We start from the raw sequence: 17,756 nt of genomic DNA, 5'->3' as shown, positions 1-17,756 counted from the left end.
AGTACGTTGCCCATTTGTCCCTCCCAAGCGCTTAGTCCAGTGCTCTGCACACAGCAAGCGCTCAATAAATACGATTGAATGAGTGTGTTGCCCATTTGTCCTTCCAAAGCGCTTAGTACAGTGCTCTGCACATAGCGAGCGCTCAGTAAATATGGGTGAATGAATATGTTGCCCTTTTGTCCTTCCCAAGTGCTTAGTACAGTGCCCTGCACACAGCAAGCGCTCAATAAATACGATTGACTGAATGACTATGTTGCCCATTTGTCCTCCCCAAGCGCTTAGTCCAGTGCTCTGCACGCAGCAAGCGCTCAATAAATACGATTGAATGAATATGTTGCCCATCTTTCCTTCCCAAGCGCTTAGTCCAGTGCTCTGCGCACAGCAAGCACTCAATAAATACGATTGAATGAATGTTGCCCATTTGTGGTATAATAGTAATAATTGTGGTATTTAAGTGCTTACTATGTGCCAGGCACTGTACTAAGCGCTAAGGGTAGATACGAGCAAATCGGGGTGGACACGGTCCCTGTCCCACTTGGGGCTCACAGTAATAATAATAACAATAATAACAATAATAATAATAATAATGATCATTATGGTATTTGTGAAGTGCTTACTATGTGCCAGGCACTGTACTAAGCGCTGGGGTGGATACGAGCAAATCCGGTTGGACACGGTCCCTGGCCCCCGTGGAGCTCACGGTCTCAGTCCCCATTTTCCAGATGAGGGAACTGAGGCCCAGAGAAGTGAAGTGACTGGCCCAAGGTCACACAGCAGGCAAGCGGCGGAGCCGGGATTAGAACCCAGGACCTTCTGATTCCCAGGCGCGGGCTCTACCCACTGAGCCACGCTGCTTCCTGTCGTTTCACCTGCCCAGCCTCTAATAATAATAATAATAATACTGGTATTTGTTAAGCGCTTACTATGTGCCAAACACTGTTCTAAGCGCTGGGGGGGTATACGAGGTGATCAGGTTGTCCCCCGTGGGGCTCCCAGTCGTCATCCCCATTTTACGGATGAGGGAACTGAGGCCCAGAGAAGTGAAGCGACTTGCCCAAAGTCACACAGCTGAGAGGCAGCGTGGCTCAGTGGAAAGAGCCCGGGCTTTGGAGTCCAAGGTCCTGGGTTCAAATCCCGGCTCCACCAATTGTCAGCTGTGTGACGTTGGGCAAGTCGCTTCACTTCTCTGGGCCTCAGTTCCCTCACCTGGAAAATGGGGATGAAGACTGGGAGCCCCCCGGGGGACAACCTGATCACCTGGTAACCACCTCAGCGCTTAGAACGGTGCTTTGCACATAGTAAGCGCTTAATAAATGCCATCATTATTTATCTAGTTATTTATTCTCTGGGCCTCAGTTCCCTCATCTGTCAAATGGGGATGAAGGCTGTGAGCCCCAGCACTTATAACAGTACTTAGCACATTGTAAGCGCTTAACTAGTTCCAAAATTATTGTTATTATAATAGTAAGCGCTTAACAAATACCATCATTATCCCAGCGCTTAGAACAGTGCTTTGCACATTGTAAATTCTTAACAAATACTAAAATTATTAGTAGTAATATAGAAAGTGCTTAACAAATACCATCATTATCCTGGCGCTGAGAACAGTGCTCGGCACATAGTAAGCGCTTAATACTAAAATTATTATTATTATTATTATATTATAGTAAGCGCTTAAGAAATACCATCATTATCCCAGCGCTTAGAACAGTGCTTTGCACATAGTAAGCGCTTAATAAATGCCATCGTTATTATTATTCTCCGGGCCTCAGTTCCCTCATCTGTCAAAGGGGATGAAGGCTGTGAGCCCCAGCACCTAGTACAGTCCTTGGCACATTGTAAGCGCTTAACGAGTACCAAAATTATTATTATTATTATAGTAAGCGCCTAATAAATACCATCATTATCCCAGCGCTTAGAACAATGCTTTGCACATAGTAAGCGCTTAAATAATGCCATCGTTATTATTATTCTCCGGGCCTCAGTTCCCTCATCTGTCAAATGGGGGTGAAGGCTGTGAGCCCCAGCACTTAGTACAGTCCTTAGCACATTGTAAGCGGTTAGCAAGTACCAAAATTATTGTTATTATCATAGTAAGCGTTTAACAAATACCATGATTATCCCAGCGCTTAGAACAGTGCTTTGCACATAGTAAACGCTTAATAAATGCCATCGTTATTATTATTCTCCGGGCCTCAGTTCCCTCATCTGTCAAATGGGGGTGAAGGCTGTGAGCCCCAGCACTTAGTACAGTCCTTGGCACATTGTAAGCGCTTAACAAGCATCAAAATTATTGTTATTATCATAGCAAGCGCTTAACAAATACCATCATTATCCCAGCGCTTAGAACAGTGCTTTGCACATGGTAAGCGCTTAATAAATGCCATCGTTATTATTATTCTCCGGGCCTCAGTTCCCTCATCTGTCAAATGGGGATGAAGGCTGTGAGCCCCAGCACTTAGTACAGTCCTTGGCACATTGTAAGCGCTTAACAAGCATCAAAATTATTGTTATTATCATAGCAAGCGCTTAACAAATACCATCATTATCCCAGCGCTTAGAACAGTGCTTTGCACATGGTAAGCGCTTAATAAATGCCATCGTTATTATTATTCTCCGGGCCTCAGTTCCCTCATCTGTCAAATGGGGATGAAGACTGTGAGCCCCAGCACTTAGTACAGTCCTTAGCACATTGTAAGCGCTTAACAAGTACCAAAATTATTGTTATTATTATAGCAAGCGCTTAAGAAATACCATCATTATCCCAGCGTTTAGAACAGTGCTCGGCACATAGTAAGCGCTTAATAAATGCCATAGTTATTATTACTCTCCGGGCCTCAGTTCCCTCATCTGTCAAATGGGGATGAAGGCTGTGAGCCCCAGCACTTAGAACAGTGCTTGGCACATTGTAAGCGCTTAACAAGTATCAAAATTATTGTTATTATTATAGCAAGCGCTTAACAAATACCATCATTATCCCAGCGCTTAGAACAGTGCTTTGCACATGGTAAGCGCTTAATAAATGCCATCGTTATTATTATTCTCCGGGCCTCAGTTCCCTCATCTGTCAAATGGGGATGAAGGCTGTGAGCCCCAGCACTTAGTACAGTCCTTGGCACATTGTAAGCGCTTAACAAGCATCAAAATTATTGTTATTATCATAGCAAGCGCTTAACAAATACCATCATTATCCCAGCGCTTAGAACAGTGCTTTGCACATGGTAAGCGCTTAATAAATGCCATCGTTATTATTATTCTCCGGGCCTCAGTTCCCTCATCTGTCAAATGGGGGTGAAGGCTGTGAGCCCCAGCACTTAGTACAGTCCTTAGCACATTGTAAGCGCTTAACAAGTACCAAAATTATTATTATTATTATAGTAAGCGCCTAATAAATACCATCATTATCCCAGCGCTTAGAACAATGCTTTGCACATAGTAAGCGCTTAAATAATGCCATCGTTATTATTATTCTCCGGGCCTCAGTTCCCTCTGTCAAATGGGGATGAAGGCTGTGAGCCCCAGCACTTAGAACAGTCCTTGGCACCTTGTAAGCGCTTAACAAGTACCAAAATTATTGTTATTATTATAGTAAGCGCTTAACAAATACCATCATTATCCCAGCGCTTAGAACAGTGCTTTGCACATAGTAAGCGCTTAATAAATGCCATCGTTATTATTATTCTCCGGGCCTCAGTTCCCTCATCTGTCAAATGGGGATGAAGGCTGTGAGCCCCAGCACTTAGAACAGTGCTTGGCACATTGTAAGCGCTTAACAAGTAGCAAAATTATTATTATTATTATTATAGTAAGCGCCTAACAAATACCATCATTATCCCAGCGCTTAGAACAGTGCTCGGCACGTAGTAAGTTCTTAAATACTAAAATTATTATTATTATTATAGAAAGCGCTTAACAAATACCATCATTATCCCAGCGCTGAGAACAGTGCTCGGCACATAGTAAGCGCTTAACAAATACTAAAATTATTATTATTATTATATTGTAGTAAGCGCTTAACAAATGCCATCATTATCCCAGCGCTTTGATCAGTGCTTTGCACATAGTAAGCGCTTAATCAATGCCATCGTTATTATTATTCTCCGGGCCTCAGTTCCCTCATCTGTCAAATGGGGATGAAGGCTGTGAGCACCAGCACTTAGAACAGTCCTTAGCACATTGTAAACGCTTAACAAGTACCAAAATTATTGTTATTATTACAGCAAGCGCTTAACAAATACCATCATTATCCCAGCGTTTAGAACAGTGCTCGGCACATAGTAAGCGCTTAACAAGCACCAAAATTATTATTATTAGTAGTAGTGAGCGCTTAACAAATACCATCATTATCCCTGCGCTAAGAACAGTGCTCGGCACATAGTAAGCGCTTAACAAATACTAAAATTATTATTATTATTATTATAGTAAGCGCTTAACAAATACCATCATTATCCCAGCACTTAGAACAATGACCGGCACAAAGTAAGCGCTTAACAAATACTAAAATTATTTTTATTATTATAGTAAGCGCTTAACAAATACCACCATTATCCCAGAGCTTAGAACAGTGCTCGGCACAAAGTAAGCGCTTAACAAATACTAAAATTATTTTTATTATGATAGAAAGCGCTTAAAGAATACCATCATTTTCCCAGCGCTGAGAACAGTGCTCGGCACATAGTAAGCGCTTAACAAATACTAAAATTATTATTATTATTACTATAGTAAGCACTTAACAAATACCATCATTATCCCAGCACTTAGAACAGTGATCAGCACAAAGAAAGCGCTTAACAAATACTAAAATTATTTTTATTATTACGGAAAGCGCTTAACAAATACCATCATTATCCCAGCACTTAGAACAGTGATCGGCACAAAGTAAGCGCTTAACAAATACTAAAATTATTTTTATTATTATAGAAAGCGCTTAACAAATACCATCATTATCCCAGCGCTGAGAACAGTGCTCGGCACATAGTAAGCGCTTAACAAATACTAAAATTATTACTATTACTACTATAGTAAGCGCTTAACAAATACCATCATTATTCCAGCGCTTAGAACAGTGCTCGGCACATTGTTAGCGCTTAACAAATACTATCATTACCCCAGCGCTTAGAACAGTGCTGGGCTATAGTAAACACTTACCAAATACCATCATTATCCCAGCGCTTGGCACATAGTAAGCGCTTAACAAATACCATCATTACCCCAGCGCTTAGAACAGTGCTGGGCACATAGTAAGAGCTTACCAAATACCATCATTACCCCAGCGCTTGGCACATAGGAAGCGCTTAACAAATACCATCATTATCCCAGCGTTTGGCACGTAGTAAGCGCTTAATACCATCATTATCCCAGCGCTTAGAACAGTGCTGGGCACATAGTAAACGCTTACCAAATGCCATCATTATCCCAGCGCTTGGCATATAGGAAGCGCTTAACAAATACCATCATTATCCCAGCGCTTGGCACGTAGTAAGCGCTTAATACCATCATTATCCCAGCGCTTAGAACAGTGCTGGGCACATAGTAAGCGCTGGACAAATACCATCATTACCCCAGCGCTTAGCACATAGTAAGCGCTTAACAAATACCATCATTACCCCAGCGCTTAGAACAGTGCTGGGCACATAGTAAGCACTTAACAAATACCATCATTACCCCAGCGCTTAGAACAGTGCTGGGCACATAGGAAGTGCTTACCAAATACCATCATTACCCAGCGCTTGGCACATAGGAAGCGCTTAACAAATACCATCATTATCCCAGCGCTTAGAACAGTGCTGGACACATAGTAAGCGCTTAACAAATGCCATCATTACCCCAGCGCTTGGCACATAGGAAGTGCTTAACAAATACCATCATTACCCCAGCGCTTAGAACAGTGCTGGGCACATAGTAAGCGCTTAACAAATACCATCATTATCCCAGCGCTTGGCACATAGTAAGCGCTTAACAAATGTCATCATTACCCCAGCGCTTGGCACATAGGAAGCGCTTAACAAATACCATCATTATCCCAGTGCTTAGAACAGTGCTCGGCACATAGTAAGCGCTTAACAAATACCATCATTACCCCAGCGCTTAGAACAGTGCTGGGCACATAGGAAGCGCTTACCAAATACCATCATTACCCAGCGCTTGGCACATAGGAAGCGCTTAACAAATACCATCATTATCCCAGCGCTTAGAACAGTGCTGGACACATAGTAAGCGCTTAACAAATGCCATCATTACCCCAGCGCTTGGCACATAGGAAGTGCTTAACAAAAACCATCATTACCCCAGCGCTTAGAACAGTGCTGGGCACATAGTAAGCGCTTAACAAATGCCATCATTATCCCAGCGCTTACAACAGTGCTGGGCACATAGTAAGCGCTTAACAAATACCATCATTATCCCATCGCTTAGAACAGTGCTGGGCACATAGTAAGCGCTTAAGAAATACCATCATTATCCCAGCGCTTACAACAAGGCTGGGCACATAGTATGCGCTTAACAAATACCATCATTACCCCAGCGCTTAGAACAGTACTGGGCACATAGTAAGCGCTTAACAAATACCATCATTACCCCAGCGCTTCGCACATAGGAAGCGCTTAACAAATACCATCATTATCCCAGCGCTTACAACAAGGCTGGGCACATAGTAAGCACTTAACAAATACCATCATTACCCCAGTGCTTAGAACAGTGCTGGGCACATAGTAAGCGCTTACCAAATGCCATCATTATCCCAGCGCTTGGCACATAGGAAGCGCTCAACAAATACCATCATTACCCCAGCGCTTAGAACAGTGCTGGGCACATAGTAAGCGCTTAACAAATACCATCATTACCCCAGCGCTTAGAACAGTGCTCTACACACGGTAAGCGCTCAATAAATACGATTGAATGAATGAATGAATGAACAGTGTTTGGCACAGAGGAGCAAATTAACCGGTGCCCTCATTTTTTATTTTATTTTATTTTATTTTACTTTATTTTATTTTATTTTATTTTATTTTATTTCATTTTTTTTATTCAGACCCTGGATATCCACATCGAGAAAGACAGTAGGCGCGGCCTAATCAATAACCAGCAGACGGACTGGTCATTTCAGGCGGATGGCGTCCTTCACAACGCCTCCCAGGACGCCGTCTACGAGGCCGTGGCGAAGGAACTGGTGGCTCAAGCGATGGAAGGCTACAACGGTAATCCCGCCGGGCGAAAGCGGGTTTATTGGACGCTTTTTAGTTTTCTGAAATGGTATTTATTGAGCGCTTACAATGGAACTGGTGGCTCAAGCGATGGAAGGCTATAACGGTAATCCCACCGGGCGAAATCGGGTTTATTGGGCGCTTTTTAGTTTTCTGAAATGGTATTATTGAGCGCTTACAATGTGCAGAGCACTGTCTTCAGCGCTAGTAATAATAATAAATAATATAATAAATAAATCAAAAATGCCATCATTATTATTATTATTACAATGATGGCATTTATTAAGCGCTTACTATGTGCCAAGCACTGTTGTAAGCGCTGGGGAGGATACAAGGTGATCAGGTTGCCCCATGTGGGGCTCACAGCCTTCATCCCCATTTGACAGATGAGGGAATTTAACAGATGAGCGCTTAATCAATCAATCAATCGTATTTACTGAGCGCTTACTGTGTGCAGAGCACTGTACTAAGCGTTTGGGAAGTACCAGATACTAATAAAAAAAAAAAAAGGTTTCCAGGCAGCATTATGTGTTACAGGCAGATGGGCCTTGGTGCTTAGTACAGTGCCTGGCACATAGTAAGCGCTTAAAAGATACTAATAATTAAAAAAAAGGTTTCCAGGCAGCAATGTGTGTTACAGGCAGATGGGCCCTGGTGCTTAGTACAGTGTCTGGCACATAGTAAGCGCTTCATAGATACCATAAAAAATTGGTTTCCAGGCAGCAATGTGTGTTACGGGCAGATGGGCCCTGGTGCTTAGTACAGTGTCTGGCACATAGTAAGCGCTTAACAGATACCAATTAAAAAAATGGTTTCCAGGCAGCAATGTGTGTTACGGGCAGACGGGCCTTGGTGCTTAGTACAGTGCCTGGCACATAGTAAGCGCTTAACAGATACCAATTAAAAAAAACGTTTCCAGGCAGCAATGTGTGTTACGGGCAGATGGGCCCCGGCGCTTAGTACAGTGTCTGGCACATAGTAAGCGCTTAACAGATACCAATTAAAAAAAACGTTTCCAGGCAGCAATATGTGTTACGGGCAGACGGGCCTTGGTGCTTAGTACAGTGCCTGGCACATAGTAAGCGCTTAACAGATACTAATAATTAAAAAAAAGGTTTCCAGGCAGCAATGTGTGTTACAGGCAGACGGGCCTTGGTGCTTAGTACAGTGTCTGGCACGTAGTAAGTGCTTAACAGATACTAATAATTTAAAAAAAGGGTTTCCAGGCAGCAATGTGTGTTACGGGCAGATGGGCGTTTGTGCTTAGTACAGTGCCTGGCACATAGTAAGTGCTTAACAAATACTAATAATTAAAAAAAAGGTTTCCAGGCAGCAATGTGTGTTACGGGCAGTTGGGCCTTGTTGCTTAGTACAGTGCCTGGCACATAGTAAGCACTTAACAGATACCAATAATAATAAAAAAAAAGGTTTCCAGCCAGGATCATGTGTTACGGGCAGATGGGCCCCGGCGCTAAGTACAGTGCCTGGCACATAGTAAGCGCTTAGCAGATACTAATAATTAAAAAAAAGGTTTCCAGGCAGCAATGTGTGTTACAGGCAGACGGGCCTTGGTGCTTAGTACAGTGCCTGGCACATAGTAAGCGCTTAACAGATACTAATAATTACAAAAAAGGTTTCCAGGCAGCAATGTGTGTTACGGGCAGACGGGCCCCGGTGCTTAGTACAGTGTCTGGCACACAGTAAGCGCTTAGCAGATACCAAATAAAAAAAAAAAGGTTTCCAGCCAGCATCATGTGTTATGGGCAGACGGGCCTTGGTGCTTAGTACAGTGCCTGGCACACAGTAAGCGCTTAACAGATAACAATAATAATTTAAAAAAAGATTTCCAGCCAGGATCATGTGTTACGGGCAGATGGGCCCCGGCGCTAAGTACAGTGCCTGACACATAGTAAGCACTTAACAGATACTAATAATTAAAAAAAGGGTTTCCAGGCAGCAATGTGTGTTGCGGGCAGACGGGCCCTGGCGCTTAGTACAGTGTCTGGCACATAGTAAGCGCTTAATAGATACCAATTAAAAGAAACGTTTCCAGGCAGCAATGTGTGTTACGGGCAGACGGGCCTTGGTGCTTAGTACAGTGCCTGGCACATAGTAAGCGCTTAGCAGATACTAATAATTAAAAAAAAGGTTTCCAGGCAGCAATGTGTGTTACGGGCAGACTGGCCTTGGTGCTTAGTACAGTGTCTGGCACATAGTAAGCGCTTAACAGATACCAATAAAAAAAAGGTTTCCAGGCAGCAATGTGTGTTACGGGCAGACGGGCCCTGGCGCTTAGTACAGTGCCTGGCACATAGTAAGCGCTTAACAGATACCAATTAAAAAAAAAACGTTTCCAGGCAGCAATGTGTGTTACGGGCAGACGGGCCTTGGTGCTTAGTACAGTGCCTGGCACATAGTAAGTGCTTAACAAATACCAATTTAAAAAAAAGGTTTCCAGGCAGCAATGTGTGTTACGGGCAGACGGGCCTTGGTGCTTAGTACAGTGCCTGGCACATAGTAAGCGCTTAACAGATACCAATAATTAAAAAAAAGGTTTCCAGGCAGCAATGTGTGTTACGGGCAGACGGGCCTTGGTGCTTAGTACAGTGCCTGGCACATAGTAAGCGCTTAACAGATACCAATAATTAAAAAAAAGGTTTCCAGGCAGCAATGTTTGTTATGGGCAGACGGGCCTTGGTGCTTAGTACAATGCCTGGCACATAGTAAGCGCTTAACAGATACTAATAATTACAGAAAAGGTTTCCAGGCAGCAATGTGTGTTACGGGCAGATGGGCCTTGGTGCTTAGTACAGTGCCTGGCACATAGTAAGTGCTTAACAGATACCAATAAAAAAAAAGGTTTCCAGGCAGCATCGTGTGTTATGGGCAGACAGGCCCAGGCGCTTAGTACTGTGTCTGGCACATAGTAAGTGCTTAACAGATACCAATAAAAAAAATGGTTTCCAGGCACCAATGTGTGTTAATGGGCAGACGGGCATTGGTGCTTAGTACAGTGCCTGGCACATAGTAAGCGCTTAACAGATACTAATAATTAAAAAAAAGGTTTCCAGGCAGCAATGTGTGTTACGGGCAGATGGGCCTTGGTGCTAAGTACAGTGCCTGACACATAGTAAGCACTTAACAGATACTAATAATTAAAAAAAGGGTTTCCAGGCAGCCATGTGTGTTACGGGCAGACGGGCCTTGGTGCTTAGTACAGTGCCTGGCACATAGTAAACGCTTAACAGATACCAATAATTAAAAAAAAGGTTTCCAGGCAGCAATGTGCGTTATGGGCAGACGGGCCTTGGTGCTTAGTACAGTGCCTGGCACATAGTAAGCGCTTAACAGATACCAATTAAAAAAAAAAAGTTTTCCAGGCAGCATCGTGTGTTACAGGCAGATGGGCCTTGGTGCTTAGTACAGTGCCTGGCACATAGTAAGCGCTTAACAGATACCAATTTTAAAAAAAAAGCTTTCCAGGCAGCATCGTGTGTTACAGGCAGATGGGCCTTGCTGCTTAATACAGTGCCTGACACATAGTAAGCGCTCGACAGATACCATAGAAAGAAAAAATCAATGTTTTCCAGGCACCATCATGTGTTACGGGCAGACGGGAGCTGGGAAGACGTACACCATGACGGGAATCTCGGAACAATATCAGGACCGCGGCATCCTCCCTCGAGCTCTGCGACAGGTTCGAGCCGGTCCGACCCGGGCACGGGGGGCACGGGGGGCACGGGGGACCACCCTACTGATCTTCCTGCCTTCATCAACAGTCAGAATGGTATTTTTTGGGCTCCCATGGGTGCTGTACTGAGGTAATAATAATAATAATAATGATGATATTTGTTAAGCGCTCACTATGTTAGAAAGCAGCATTATATTTCTATATTAGAAAGCAGCGTGGCTCAGTGGAAAGAGCACAGGCTTTGGAGTCCGAGGTCATGGGTTCGAATCCCGGCTCCGCCACAGGTCGGCTGTGTGACCTCGGGCAAGTCACTTCACTTCTCTGAGCCTCAGTTCCCTCATCTGTAAAATGGGGATTAAGACTGTGAGCCCCACGTGGGACAACCTGATCACTTTGTATCCCCCAAGCGTTTAGAACAGTGCTTTGCACATAGTAAGCGCTTAACAAATGCCAATGTTATTATTATTATTATTATTATTATTATTATGTGCCAAGCACTGGGGAGGATACAAGGTGATCAGGTTGTCCCACGGGGGGCTCCCAGTCTTCATCCCCATTTTCCAGATGAGGGAACCGAGGCCCAGAGAAGTGAAGTGACTTGCCCAAGGTCACACAGCAGGCATGTGGGAGAGGCGGGATTTGAACCCATGACCTCTGACTCCCAAGCCCACGTCTTTCCACTGAGCCACGCTGCTTCTCATGCCATGGGTAGGGACCGTCTCTGTTGGACTTTCCAAGCGCTTAGCCCAGTGCTTCGCACACAGTAAGCGCTCAATAAATACGATTGAATGAATGAATTGGCGCAGTGGCAAGAGCCCGGGCTTTGGAGTCAGAGGTCATGGGTTCAAATCCCGGCTCCGCCAACTGTCAGCTGTGTGACTTTGGGCAAGTCACTTCACTTCTCTGGGCCTCAGTGACCTCATCTGGAAAATGGGGATGAAGACTGTGAGCCCCCCGTGGGACAACCTGATCACCTTGTAACCTCCCCAGCGCTTAGAACGGTGCTTGGCACATAGTAAGCGCTTCATAAATTCATTCATTCTTAGAACAGTGCCAGCGCTTAGTACAGTGCTTTGCACATATAGTAAGCGCTTCATAAATTCATTCATTCTTAGAACAGTGCCAGCGTTTAGTACAGTGCTTTGCACATAGTAAGCGCTTAATAAATGCCATCATTATTATTATTCTTCATTCAGTCGTATTTATTGAGTGCTTCCTGTGTGCAGGGCACTGGACTAAGCGCTTGGGAAGCCCAAGTCGGCAACATCTAGAGACAGTCCCTACCCAACAGCGGGCTCACAGTCTAGAAATGCCATCGTTATTATTGTTACGAAGGGATGATATTTTTATTCTTGTTATTATTGTTACGAAGGGATGATATTTTTATTCTCGTTATTATCCCGAGTTCTGCACCGCCCGGCGCTTAGCCGGACGCCTCGCCCTCGACCCGCCGGCCGAGCCCCGTCCCGTGTCTGCCCCGTTGGGTAGGGCGCGTCTCTAGATGTTGCCAACTTGGACTTCCCAAGCGCTCAGTACAGTGCTCTGCACACAGTAAGCGCTCAACAATAATAATAATAATAATGATGACAGCTTTTATTAAGCGCTTACTATGTGCCAAGCACTGCTCTAAGCTCTGGGGAGGTGCCAAGGGGATCAGGTTGTCCCCCGGGGGGCTCCCAGTCTTCATCCCCATTTGACAGATGAGGGAACTGAGGCCCAGAGAAGTGTAGTGACTCGCCCAAAGTCACCCAGTTGACAGTTGGCGGAGCCGGGATTAGAACCCATGACCTCGGACTCCAAAGCCCGGGCTCTTTCCACTGAGCCACGCTGCTTCTCTATAAATATGATATAAATACGATTGATTGATTGACGGATTGATTGATTGCCCCCGTAGGTGTTCAAGACGTCCGAGGGGCACCCCTCGCTGTCCATCAGCGTGAGCGTCTCATACATGGAGATCTACAACGAGACCCTAGTAGACCTGCTGCCCACCGTGCCCACCGAGGCCCGGCCGGGCGGAGCGGGCAGCCCCCACGGCGTCCTTGTCGACGGACTGTCCGTCCACCGGGCCCACCGCGAGGAAGACGCACTCAACCTCCTCTTCGAGGCAAGGCGGCCGGCCTGGCCCAGCGGGGAGTCCCAGGTCATGGGTTCCAATCCCGCCACTTTCATTCAATCGGATTGACAGAGCGCTTCCTGCGTGCAGAGCACTGGACTAAGCGCTTGGCAACATCAAGAGCCGGTCCCTACCCAACGGCGGGCTCACGGTCTAGAAGGGGGAGACGGACGACAAAACAAAACATATTAACGAAGTGAAATCAATAGACTAAATATGTACAAGTACGTATGTACATATTCATTCATTCAGTTGTATTTATTGAGCGCTTCCTGTGTGCAGAGCACTGGACTAAGCGCTTGGGAAGCCCAAGTTGGCAACATCGAGAGCCGGGCCCTACCCAACGGCGGGCTCACGGTCTAGAAGGGGGAGACAGACGACAAAACAAAACATATTAACGAAATGAAATCAATAGAATAAATATGTACAAGTTCATATGTACATATTCATTCATTCAGTCGTATTTATTGAGTGCTTCTTGTGTGCAGAGCACTGGACTAAGCGCTTGGGAAGCCCAAGTTGGCAACATCGAGAGCCGGGCCCTACCCAACAGCGGGCTCACGGTCTAGAGAAGCAGCGTGGCTCAGTGGAAAGAGCCCGGGCTTTGGAGTCCGAGGTCATGGGTTCGGATCCCGGCTCTGCCACATGTCTGCTGTGTGACCTTGGGCAAGTCACTTCACTTCTCTGAGCCTCAGTTACCTCATCTGTAAAATGGGGATGATGACTGTGAGCCCTACGTGGGGCAACCTGATCACCTTGTATCCCCCTCAGTGCTTAGAACAGTGCTTTGCACATAGTAAGCGCTTAACAAGTGCCATTATTATTATTATTAGAAGGGGGAGACGGACGACAAAACAAAACATATTAACGAAATGAAATCAATAGAATAAATATGTACAAGTACATATGTACATATTCATTCATTCAATCATATTTATTGAGCGCTTCCTGTGTGCAGAGCGCTGGACTAAGCGCTTGGGAAGCCCAAGTTGGCAACATCGAGAGCTGGGCCCTACCCAACGGCGGGCTCACAGTCTAGAAGGGGGAGACGGACGACAAAACAAAACATATTAACCAAATGAAATCAATAGAATAAATATGTACAAGTACATATGTACATATTCATTCATTCAATTGTATTTATTGAGCGCTTCCGGTGTGCAGAGCGCTGGACTAAGCGCTTGGGAAGCCCAAGTTGGCAACATCGAGAGCCGGGCCCTACCCAACGGCGGGCTCACGGTCTAGAAGGGGGAGACGGACGACAAAACAAAACATAGTAACCAAATGAAATCAATAGAATAAATATGTACAAGTACATATGTACATATTCATTCATTCAATCGTATTTATTGAGCACTTCCTGTGTGCAGAGCGCTGGACTAAGCGCTTGGGAAGCCCAAGTTGGCAACATCGAGAGCCGGTCCCTACCCAACGGCGGGCTCACTGTCTAGAAGACTGTGAAGAAGAAGAAGAAGAAGCTCACTTGTCAGCTGGGTGACTTGGGGCAAGCCGCTTCACCTCTCTGGGCCTCAGTTTCCTCATCTGTCAAATGGGGATGGAGACTGTGAGCCCCCCGTGGGGCAACCTCATCACCTCGTAACCCCACTGTCGGGTAGGGACCGTCTCTAGATGTTGCCACCTTGGACTTCCCAAGCGCTTAGTCCAGTGCTCTGCACACAGTAAGCGCTCAATAAATACGATTGGATGAATGAATGAATAAAGAGCGCTGGCTTTGGAGTCAGAGGTCATGGGTTCAAATCTCGGCCCCACCACCTGTCACCTCTCTGGGCCTCAGTTCCCTCATCTGTCAAATAGGGGTGGAGACTGTGAGCCCCCCGTGGGACCACCTCATTACCTTGTAACCTAAAAAGCGCGGGCCTTGGAGTCAGAGGTCGTGGGTTCAAATCCCGGCCCCGCCACTTGTCAGCTGGGTGACTTTGGGCAAGCCGCTTCACCTCGCTGGGCCTCAGTTCCCTCATCTGGAAAATGGGGATGAAAACTGTGAGCCCCCCCGTGGGACAACCTGATCACCTTGTGTCCTCCCCAGCACTTAGAACAGTGCTTTGCACATAGTAAGCGCTTAACAAATGCCATTATTATTATTATTTGACAGTCCAGTGCTCAGAACAGTGCTTTGCACATAGTAAGCGCTTAACAAATACCATCATCATTATAATTATTATTATTATTTAACAGTCCAGCGCTTAGAAGAGTGCTTTGCACATAGTAAGCTCTTAACAAATACCATCATTATTATTATTTGACAGTCCAGCGCTTAGAACAGTGCTTTGCACATAGTAAGCGCTTAACAAATACCATCATCATCATTATTATTATGATTATTTGACAGTCCAGCGCTCAGAACAGTGCTTTGCACATAGTAAGCTCTTAACAAATACCATCATTATTATTATTATTATTATTTGACAGTCCAGCGCTTAGAACTATTATTATTATTATTATTTGACAGTCCAGCGCTTAGAACGGTGCTTTGCACATAGTAAGCGCTTAACAAATACCATCATCATTATAATTATTATTATTATTTGACAGTCCAGCGCTTAGAAGAGTGCTTTGCACATAGTAAGCTCTTAACAAATACCACCATTATTATTATTTGACAGTCCAGCGCTTAGAACAGTGCTTTGCACATAGTAAGTGCTTAACAAATACCATCATCATCATTATTATTATGATTATTTGACAGTCCAGCGCTCAGAGCAGTGCTTTGCACATAGTAAGTGCTTAATACCATTATCATTATTATTATTATTATTATTATTATTAATTTGACAGTCCAGCGCTCAGAACAGTGCTTTGCACATAGTAAGCGCTTAACAAATACCAAAATTATTATCAGATGAGGTCACTGAGGCCCAGAGAAGTGACATGACTTGCCCAAATCCCCCCAGCTGACAAGGGGCAGAGGCGGGATTCGAACCCACGCCCCCCAAGCCTGGGCTGTTGCCACCGAGCCACACTGTAAGTCACTGTGGGCGTTGAGGCATCCACCAACTCCGCCTCAGTGGCCTCTCCCAAGCGCTTAGCACAGCACACGCGGGAGTGGTAAGCGCTCAATAAATCCCATTCATTCATTCAACCGTATTTATTTATTTATTGATTGATTGATTGAGCGCTTACTGTGTGCAGAGCACTGTACTAAGCGCTTACGGATCCGTCACCTGCCACCTCTCCCATCCCTCCACCGCTTTATTACTTATTTATTTATTATTACTTATTTATTGATTATTTATTTATCTTACTTGTCCATATCCATTCTATTTATTTTATTTTGTGAGTATGTCTGGTTTTGTTCTCTGTCTCCCCCTTCTAGACTGTGAGCCCACTGTGGGGTAGGGACTGTCTCTATATGTTGCCAACTTGGACTTCCCAAGCGCTTAGTACAGTGCTCTGCACACAGTAAGCGCTCAATAAATATTATTGATTGATTGATTGATTGATTGAGCACTTACTGTGTGCAAAGCACTGTACTAAGCGCTTACGGATCCATCACCTGCCACCTCTCCCATCCCTCCACCACTTTATTACTTATTTATTTATTATTACTTATTTATTTATTATTACTTATGTATTTATTATTACTTATTTATTTATTATTACTTATTTATTTATTACTCTATTTATTTATTTATTTATCTTGCTTGTACATATCCATTCTATTTATTTTATTTTGTTAGTATGTTTGGTTTTGTTCTCTGTCTCCCCCTTCTAGACTGTGAGCCCACTCCTGGGTAGGGACTAGCTCTAGATGTTGCCAACTTGGACTTCCCAAGCGCTTAGTACAGTGCTCTGCACACAGTAAGCGCTCAGTAAGTACGATTGATTGATTGATTGATTGGTTGATTGATTGATTTAGGGCGAGACCAACCGGATCACCTCCTCCCACCCGCTCAACAAGAACTCATCCCGTTCCCACTGCATCTTTACCATCTACGTGGAGGTAAGACGCAGCGCTTAGCAGAGCGCTCAGCACAGAGTCGGGGCCTACTAAACCCCATCGTCGTCGTTACTTTGGCCTCACGACTTGACACCTGTCCACAGGTTTTGTTCTTTTAGACTGTGAGCCCGCTGTTGGGTAGGGCCCATCTCTATATGTTGCCAACTTGGACTTCCCAAGCGCTTAGTACAGTGCTCTGCACACAGGAAGCGCTCAATCAATACGATTGATTGATTGATTGAATTGTTCTGTCGTCCTTCTCCCCCTTCTATTCACTCAATCGTGTTTACTGAGCGCTTACTAAGTTCTCTGGGCCTCAGTTGCCTCATTTGTAAAATGGGGATTAGAAGCGGGAGCCCCCCATGGGACAACCTGGTTACCTTTGTATCAACCTCAGTTCTTAGAACAGCGCTTGGCATGTAGTAAGCGCTTAACAAATGCCATAGTAATAATAATATATTATTATATATGTATATATTATTAATAAGTATTATTATATATGTATATATACATAACCCTAACCTGTGTATATATATATATGTTTGTCTGATCATTAAATAATAATAATATTAACCCATTATTATTATAATATATGTATATATATATATACATAACCCTAACCTGTATATATGTTTGTATGATTATGAAATGATAATAATAATATCATTATATATGTATATATACATAACCCTACCTGTATATATGTATATATGTTTGTATGATTATTAAATAATAATAATGTTAACCCATTATTATTATAATATATGTATATATACATAACCCTAACAT

The 17,756-nt window shown here is 44.3% G+C and overlaps 1 protein-coding gene across 1 annotated transcript in view; it reads left to right on the top strand.

The window, feature by feature from the left end:
• KIF9 (kinesin family member 9) overlaps positions 1–17,756 on the top strand; it is a 77,657-nt gene that overhangs the window by 10,288 nt on the left and 49,613 nt on the right. The window contains exons 3-6 of the mRNA XM_038755822.1: positions 7,031–7,196; positions 10,793–10,899; positions 12,788–13,000; positions 16,887–16,970. Coding sequence (XP_038611750.1) covers positions 7,031–7,196; positions 10,793–10,899; positions 12,788–13,000; positions 16,887–16,970 — 570 coding nt within the window. The remainder of the gene's footprint in view (positions 1–7,030; positions 7,197–10,792; positions 10,900–12,787; positions 13,001–16,886; positions 16,971–17,756) is intronic.

This window comes from Tachyglossus aculeatus, chromosome 13, assembly GCF_015852505.1.
Source record: "Tachyglossus aculeatus isolate mTacAcu1 chromosome 13, mTacAcu1.pri, whole genome shotgun sequence".
NCBI classification, from domain to species: Eukaryota; Metazoa; Chordata; class Mammalia; order Monotremata; family Tachyglossidae; genus Tachyglossus; species Tachyglossus aculeatus.
Note: the sequence above shows the minus strand (reverse complement) of the source record. Positions and strands in the feature narration are given on the sequence as shown.